The following is a 9,463-nucleotide window of genomic DNA, read 5'->3' as shown; positions in this document are numbered from 1 at the left end:
CATGAAGTAAAAAGTTGTGGATATAAAGTACATGCATATATAAACATCCATAGTATCAAATACCATGATTCAACATTCCAATAACAATTCTGAGGAGGAGTGACTAGAATAGTATTTGGTAACCAATATATCCTCAATGTAAATTACATGACATCTTGGATGAAGTTTTTGGCCTGCACTGCAGTGAATCTTGTCAGGTACTGCCAGGAAGAACATTCCAGTAAATACAGGTCTCATTACATGAGCCTAGTCTGTCAGTCACTTATGCTCCCACATGATATCCAGTGTACACAAGATTTTGTCCACACCACACAGATATTTCCATACAGCTTCTTCAACTATCAGAACATCCTGATGATATCCTATGCTCCTCAAGCTATTTCTCTGACACACAGTTCTCACAACATTAATTAGAGTACAACACACAATGTCTTACACAAGCTACCGTCCACTTTTTAGGACGGTTGCTGGAGGATGACAAAGCTGCTGACTAAAAATGTATGGGTACAGATGTGAAGTTTGTGTTCAAAAGTAAATACCTCATTGCAGCAAGTTACTCATAATCTTGACATCTTTTTCACTACACTGAAAGTTCACACACTACTTTGCAGTAATAAGCTCTCAGAGTTTCACTGAAAGGAATGTAGCTATATTTTCTTCTTGCAGCCTTTATGTCTTTTCTTTCCTCTTCACCATCTTTTCCTCTCTTATACCACTTTTTTTGGCACTGTTTTGCCATTTTTTTTATCTCTGCTCTTCCTCTTCGACTTTTCTCTCATCTATTTCTTTCACCTGTCTTTTCCTTTTGTTGTCTTGGACATTCTTTTCCTCCTCTCACCACACCATCATTTCTGCATTTTTACCTTTACAACTTTGTATCTTGTTAAACTATGTTTCTATAAGTCCTATTTTCCCAGTGTTTCCTGTGTCTTTGACTTTACTGCAGTATATCTCTGCTACATATGCATGGCGTATGGGAAGTTCTGGCAGAGGTGACGAGTTGACGACAGGCATGTAAAAAAAAAGAATAAAACTTCGTTAACTTTTGGACAAATTATTTTTAGGCTAGAACACACATACATATGCTAGTATGCATGTACACAGGCTCACCTACGTACATCTGTACAGTCACAGCGGGCCACCTGGACACACAATGACAGGGCTGTGTGCTCATATATATGTTTACTGGAACTCAAAGATTCTTCTGAAAGCTAGCAAAGCTTTTTCTTTTTTGTGTGCATGTCAACAATTCCATACCTCTACTATTCGGTCAATGGTTTGTTTACTCATAAATTATGTGATACATGTGTTACCTAGACCTTGTATATTATCTGTAGCTTTTTTTAAATTTTCATTCTATTGCTTCTCCTTATGAGTGGGTCTTCAGTAGTTTTACTATCTATTGCCATTTGTAAATCTTTTGGAAAAAAAATCTGATCTTAATTTGTGATTTATATCACTTGTTAGTACTGACGATGACAGATGAGTAGTATCTTAATTTTCCAATCTTTATTAGGTTATGGCTATGAAGTCCTTTGCAAATGGAGTACTTGGATAAAAAGTATTCAGTAACCTTGCTGCATCAAATTCAGATAAAATGCCAAGCTTTCAGTGACTACCTCCTTCATCATCGATGGGGGCTAAATCTGACTGTCATGAAATGGCAAGGCTTGCACTTCTGTGCTCAAACAAAGGCATCTGATTAGGTGGAGTACATCATGATGACGTAACAGAAATAAGGGGTACTGAGGTGGTGCCCACTGTGTCCAAAGATGCATGCTTCCATGCATTGCTAAGTGCATAACTGCTGTGTCTACTGAATTTTTTATTACAGAGTCTAATTTTCATTGTGTATAATCATAGCCTAAATAGTTCGAAGCATGGACCAGAATCCTCATATGTTCAAACATAATCTTGTGTCCATTTAAAAAGCTGTGCTCAGCCACCACTAATTTTTGAGTATTTCTGTACTTAGGAGACAGTGATTTTCAACACATCAATTGGCGATAGCCCATGTAACTGCTACCACACTATCAAGGAATATTATAAATCCGTGGCTCTCCTATGCTGAGATTGTATTTAACAGCTCGCGGGATTTCTTTAATTTTCCTGCTTGAGTAAAACATGGGTCTAAGTCCTTTACTTAACCTCTGACAATGATGGGGGTAGTCTCAAAAGCTTGGGATTTTAACCGAATTATATGTGGCATGTTTACAGAGAACTTTTTATTGGGTTATGTCTTTCAATTTGATAAATTTTTATGCTATACAAGAAGTGTTTTTCTAAAAGTTAGTTATACATAGTTTAGTAGTTTCCCAATGATTTAAATAAGCAAATAGGTTGAGAGAGTAGAAATGAGCTAAAAATGGAGGTAAAAAAGAGGAATGCAAAAATAGTTTGTTAAATAATGCCAATATATAATAAATATTAGTCTCACGTATAGTTTAATAGATCTGATACAATGAAATACCTCATTGTGTGTGGCTAATATTCTGATTTGAATGAAATTAAGTCATGGAATGAAATAATTCATTTTTTGGATATCGAAAAAAAGTTGATGTGGATGAGTTTGGGCAGATTTCAAAACATGTTTTTTTTTCCAATTTTTCAGTATTTGCTGGATTGTCTCACTAGTGTGGTTTATTACAAAGAAATATCATTTGAAATGGTACATGTTATTGTTTCAGAGTTCTATCTCCTTGTAAATCATTAACAACAAAGTTCCTAAAAAAGAATAATTTATTTTACATGTAAAAAAAATTCATATACAACACACTACAAAAGTCATCACGTAACCAGTCATAATACTCATACAGGCAAATGTATAATACTGATCTTTGTACAGGAGCTTAAAACCTGAGACACAATTTCAACTTGGTGTCAGCATGGGCTGTAAGAGTGAAAAATGTCTGAATAATTAACTAAGATGAAAATAACAACAGATCCAACAGCAGAACCCATTTGTTGTGCTGCACCACACCAGACCAAAGCTCGACCTTCCTCTCGGCGAAACAGAGATGCTATTGACATCTTGATATAGGAAATGCCTCCCGTGAAAAGGATCCATGAAGTAACCTGAAAGAAACGAGAGGAAAAAGATCAGGCTTTTACTTATATTACTAACTCGATACAGATATGTAACTTCCATATTAAAGTGTTGCTATCTGAGTGCTGTGTGAATCAGTAAAAATTTATGCACTGCAAACTTGTCTGACACTAAGCATTTTTTTTTTTTTTAATTTAGGTTCATACACAGAAAGTGCAGAGCATTTGTGTAGTACTGAAAATGACACGTCAGCAGTCTCATTGTTTCATTCTGTTTGTATTGTTGACCACTTTAAATTATTGTTGTACTTAATAGCTTAATTTCCCACTGTGGTTTTGTTTGCCACAAATCAGTATTTTCTGGAAAGAATTACTTTTGTCTGAGAAAAGAAAGAACTAGAAAAACAGTAGTTTTGCATGGGCAGAATGGTTCAATCATATACTGATAGTTCATAGTTCCAAATCTGAATGAATCTTTGTAAATGCTGAATGTGAAAGTACTTATTCCTTTACAACTGTTGTCAAAGATATGTAAAATAGTTATAATAAAATTTTAAAATAATGTGAACAATAACAGAGCCTGGAATTAGTGATTAATTCATTAACTATGACAATATAAATATAATTAGTTTTTATAATTATAAGGCAGAGTAGGTCATAATTATATTGCTTGATGTGTCCATGGACTACCTGGTCATTACTTTCTACAATGTTAAATTAGTTGCATATATTTGTTTATCTTGGCCGTTTTGTATCATTCGCACTCTGAACTGGTTGGTGTTTCAATGCATTTTTTTTACTTAGGGTTCCTTTCATACGCCAGTGGCACTATTATTTCAGTTTCTACTGGGAGACATCTGTTAACGGCAAAGAGAAATTTGCTTAGAAATGTGTTAAAACTACAATTTACAAAGGTAGATGTCTGTCATAATATACTACAGACACAAAGAATCGTGCCCAGTGGCTAGAAGGAAGCACAAATCAGACCAATAAAACTACCATCCAATACCCTCAATGTCGATTCATCTTAGAATCTTGCAACATATGCTGATTCAAACATAATGACATCCATACCAACCAGCAGGAATTCGGGAAACAACTATCATTTGAATCCCAACTTGAGCTTGAGCATGACGACGTAAATGTCATAGGTCATGGCAACCAGGTAAATAGTATTTCTTGACCTCTATAAAGCATTTGACTCAGTATCACTCTTCTGCTTATTATAGAAAGCATGAACACAATGGGTCTGAAGTGAAATTTGTGACTGCATTAAGCGTTTCTTGAAGGGAGAATGTGAAACATTATCGTCGATGGAGGGTCATCGATAGACGTAAGTCCAGATATGAACCAAGAGTGTGTGTTGAGACCCTTACAGTTCATGTTGTGTATTAATGATGTACCAGACAATATTAATAGTAACGTCAGACTTTCACAGATTATGTTGTTATTTATATTGAAGTACTGCCTCAAAAACTGTTGAAATATTATCAGATTTCAAAATGGTGCAAAGATTAGTAACTTGCCTTAAATATTCATAAATATAAGATTATGCACCTTACAAAGAAAATCATAGTTTCCAATGACTGCAGAATCAATGATTCACAATTCGAGTCCCATCAGTCTACTCATACAAATACTAGTGTGTAACAATTTGCAGGGATTTAAAAGAGGATCATGACATAGGCAGAGACATAACTGAGGCAGGTGGCAGATGTAAGTTCATTGGCAGGATACTGGAAAAATCCATTGTCTGCAAAGGAGAATGTCAAATCACTTGTATATCCCGTCCTAAAATATTGTTAAAGTGTGTGTGACCCATACCAAACAGGACTAACAGGGCATATTGAACACAGAAAAGGATGGGTGTCATTAATGACCATAGATTCTTTTTGCCTCATGGGACAGCATCACAGAAATGAAAACCGGAATTGGCAGACATGATCAGATCAGTGAAAGTTATCCCGCAAAATCCTACTTACAAAATTTCAAATCCAGTATCAAGTGCAGAAGCTACAGACATTCTTCAGCTTTCTATATATTGCTCTCATAACCACTGAAGTCAAAATTAGACTAATTACAGCATGCACAGGGGTATTTAACCAGTCATTCTTTCCTCACTCCATATGTGAAGTGAATGGGAAGAACACAAACATGTCGTACCATGCTGAGTACCATCTGCCATGCACTTTACAGTGGTTAGCAGAGTATGTACACAGATGTAGAGGAAGAGAGAGTGAGAATTACAAAATTTTCACTCCACTCATTCATACATCACCCAAACATGAGGGTAAGTTTCCAAATGCAAAGGTATCCTTTTGTTTACCTATCAAGCACAAGAAGTTAAAATGAGTTGCACTAAGATTGGTATACTGTAGTTTCTGTTAACTGATTTATCATCTCTCCAGAGGAGTTAAATTTGGATTACAGGGCAGCGCCCTGTCTTTAACCTTGTTAAATGTACATCTTGTCTTTTAATATGCTGACATGTCATCCTCTAATGCCTGAAAATTGATTTTCAATCTTAACTTGTTATAATGTACTTTCAGACACTGTTGATAAATTTCTTTCATCTTCAACGATGGGATTGTATTTAACTGGGACTAGCTCACCAGGCCGAAATACATACACACTGTGGACCAGAACTAAGCCTATAAAATTTCAGATGTTGTTTAGGGATATTTATGAAATACTTTGGTTTAAGGGGCTTTGGTTTCTGGTTGCTCATTACAGAGCAAATCAATGTTGTTTGATTTATTATCCCTTGTATTGATATTTCATTTAAAATATCTGCACAAAGTGCAAATGCCAACAGTGTGTGCTGTGTTTTGTTTGTAAACCAATTTGTTCTGTTCACTCATGATGCTTGCTGTCGAGAAAAGTAAGACCTACTTTACTCTTGGTGCTCAATCTTGCATTCAGTACTGTCTCAACTTTGTTTTTGTGGATGCAATGTTGTATGTGTACAGTGATACAGTGTATTATGGTAATTATACTGACGCCAATGTGCATCTCACCTATGGAGTCACTCAGTGGATTGGGAAAGGAGCACAATGACACTACTCTCAGCTGCACTTGCACCTGCAGTGATGGCAGCCACACCACAGTGGTTTTTCATGTGTACGTTGTTGCCCACGAATAACCAGATACTTGTGTGTTACTGAGTTTTGGCGATTCCATATTACTCATGTTTTCACTGCTGTGGAAGTATTTTTGCAGAAACAGTGATAATTCTGGTAGCAAATATAAATAAATCATTATTATTTTATTATTCTCTAATGAACGTACCAGAGACCACAGGTCACCCAAAATATAATGCTTGTATCACTGAACATGCTCCAGAATTCTGTCTGTGCAGTTCCGATTCACCCTGTATATCACCAATGCGTTGGTTTCTTCATCGCTTTGGATTCCTACAGCTCAAGGTACCCATCAGAATATAAATTTGCCTTATTGCTGTAAACAAGAGTGTTACTATGTCCTGTACCAGTATTATTTGCTGGATACATTTTTATGGTTTGTAATACCATTGGAGACTATAAACAGATGAGATACTTATTCTTTCAATCAGTTATTCGTTCTTGTCTAGGCTAGTTTGTTGACAATCACATATAGCTCTACACATAGTAAAGTGCAAGACAAATCCAAATGCTGTGACATCAAGTGGAAATAAAAAAATAGAACATAGTTTCATGATGGAGACAATAATGATTGATAAATCTGATACAATCACCAATTAATTAGTGACAGAAAGAATGTAGGAGTGATCTGCCGAATTACAGACCTATATTACTGAAGCTGATTTGCAGTGTGTTTTGGAACATATACTGCATTCAAACATTATGAATTCTCAAAGAAAAAGATTTATTGACAAACAGCAAACACATTCAGAAATTATCATTCTTGTTGAACACAACTAGCTCTCTATTCTTATGAAGTAAGGGGTGCTGGTGACAGGGAATATCAAATTGATTCCATATGTTTTTGATTTCCAGAAGTTCTTTGACACTGGTCCTCAGAAGCAATTTCTAGTTAAATTGCTTGTCTGTGGAGTATCTTCTCAGTGGTGAGATTGGATTCATGATATCGTGTCAAAAAGTAACTAGCAGAAAGTGATGAAGTAAAATGAAAGTATAGTAATATCTGGCCCCAATGAAGTGTATAGGCCTGCTTCTGTTCCTGCACTTCATTTTCAGGCCACAAGTGGCCCATCGGGACCACCCGACCGCCGTGTTACCCTTTGCTGAGGTGGATAGGAGGCGCGTATGGTCACCACACCATTCTCCCAATCATTATGATGGTTTTCATTGACCGGAGCCACTACTATTCGGTCGAGTAGCTCCTCAATTGACATGACGAGACTGTCTGCACCCCAGAAAATGGCAACAGCTCATGGCAGCCCGGTTGGTTACCCATCCAAGTGCAGGCCATGCCCGACAGCACCTAAGTTCAGTGATCTGATGGGAACCGGTGTATCCACTGTGGCAAGGTCATTGGCTACTGCTGTTCCTAATCTACATAAATGATTTAGGAGACAATCTGTGTAGCCCTCTTCGATTGTTTGTAGGTGATGTTATTTACCACCTTAAAAAGTCATCATATGCTCAAAACAAATTACAAAACAATTTAGATAAGATATTTGTATGGTGTGAAAGTGACAATTGACTCTAAATAATGAAAAGTGTGAAGTCATCCACCTGAATATTAAAAGGAATCTGCTAAATTTTGGTTACACAATGAATCTCTCAGATCTAAAGGCTGTAAATTCAGCTAGGTACTTACGGATTACAATTATGAATAACCTCAATTGGAGCACTCAAATAGATCATGTTGTGGGTAAAGCAAACTAAAGACCGATTCATCGGCAGAACACTTAAAAAATCCAACAGAACTACTATAGAGACTGTTTACACTACACGTGTCCCCCACACTTCTGGAGGATTGCTGTGCGATGTGGGATCTGCATCAGGTAGGATTGATTGAGGGCATCTAAAAAGTTCAAAGATGGGCAGCTCATTTTGTACTAGCACAAAAGAGGGGAGTGTGTGCAATGGATATGGCACATGAATTGTGTTGGCAATAGTTAAAACAAAGGAGTTTGTCACTGCAGCAGGACTTTTTCCTCAGAGTGTGAAAATATTTTGTTGGTAGCTGCCTACTTAGAAAGGAATCGTCATAATAAAATATGAGAATTCGGAGATCGCTTGGAAAGATGTAAGTGTTCAATTTTCCCACAGGCCATTCAAGAGTGGAACAGTACAGAAATAGCTTGAAGATAGTCCATAGTTCGAGGACCCCTCTACTGGGCAGTTAATTGAGAGTTGCAGAATAATCCTGTAGATGTAGGCAATGAATAAATTAAATAATTGTTACATTTATTTTCTGGAGATGATCATTGAACTATGGAGTCGTTTGGTTCAAAATTATTTGATGTCTGCTTGTGTCTGTATATGTATGGATGGACGTGTGTGTGTGTGTGTGTGTGTGTGTGGGCGCACGAGTATATACCTATCCTTTTTTCCCCCTAAGGTAAGTCTTTCCGCTCCCGGGATTGTTGGAATGACTCCTTACCCTCTCCCTTAAAAACCACATCCTTTCGTCTTTCCCTCTCCTTCCCTCTTTCCTGAAGAAGCAACCGTTGGTTGCGAAAGCTAGAAATTTTGTGTGTGTGTATTTGTGTGTTATTTTATTGTGCCTGTCTACTGACACTTTCCCGCTTGGTAAGTCTTGGAATCTTTCTCTACAAATTCTTACAGTAAAACTTTCAGAAGTGAAAAAAATGTGGTAGCTATCTCGTATGAAAAGTGAGATAGATAAGTGGCTAATAATAAACAGTGTGTCCCACAACTTATAACATTAAAAATTAGCAGTTTCCTTCCAGTGTGATCATGTACAAAGCTGAATCTGATGCAACCAATACTTGTCTATTGATAGCAAAGGGTGCGGTTGCACTTGACAAGTCTTCCACAATAGAGATGTACTCATAATGATTGACATTTCTTGACTCTAGTTTTTGTACTTTGTACATGACTAAGTATGAAAATTAAAACCAAGCAGAAACGTGGTGTCAAGCTAATCGAAGTATGAACAGTTCCATAACACCTACAAAAGTTGGTGCAGTATGTACAGATCACAGGTACATGCATCATAAGTGGCAAGTGCCACAAAATGGCCATAGGGTTCTTTTTTTTATGTAAATAACGAATCGTATCACCTGAGAAGCACATGGCAAATGTATTGGTGATGGAACATATGCTCCATTATTACTTTGGTATGTGATATGACACTTTCCACATGTATAAAAAGCTTATATATTTTAGAAAATCTTTACATACCACATTGGCCAACAGCCTCACTGCAGTGGTAACACCAGTTCCCTTCAGGTCACGGAAGTTAAGCACTGTTTGGCTTGGCTAGC

At 36.8% G+C, this 9,463-nt stretch overlaps 1 protein-coding gene across 3 annotated transcripts in view; it reads right to left on the bottom strand.

Annotated features, from left to right (window-relative positions):
• Nucleotides 1-2,721: 2,721 nt before the first annotated feature.
• LOC126272738 (solute carrier family 52, riboflavin transporter, member 3-B-like) overlaps nucleotides 2,722-9,463 on the bottom strand; it is a 99,277-nt gene continuing 92,535 nt past the window's right edge. For all 3 annotated transcript variants that reach the window (XM_049975794.1, XM_049975795.1, XM_049975796.1), the window contains exon 3: nucleotides 2,722-3,075. In XM_049975794.1, the coding sequence (XP_049831751.1) occupies nucleotides 2,881-3,075 (195 nt within the window). In that variant the 3' untranslated portion in view covers nucleotides 2,722-2,880. The remainder of the gene's footprint in view (nucleotides 3,076-9,463) is intronic.

The sequence above is a fragment of the Schistocerca gregaria genome, chromosome 5 (assembly GCF_023897955.1).
Source record: "Schistocerca gregaria isolate iqSchGreg1 chromosome 5, iqSchGreg1.2, whole genome shotgun sequence".
Lineage (NCBI taxonomy): Eukaryota > Metazoa > Arthropoda > Insecta > Orthoptera > Acrididae > Schistocerca > Schistocerca gregaria.
Note: the sequence above shows the minus strand (reverse complement) of the source record. Positions and strands in the feature narration are given on the sequence as shown.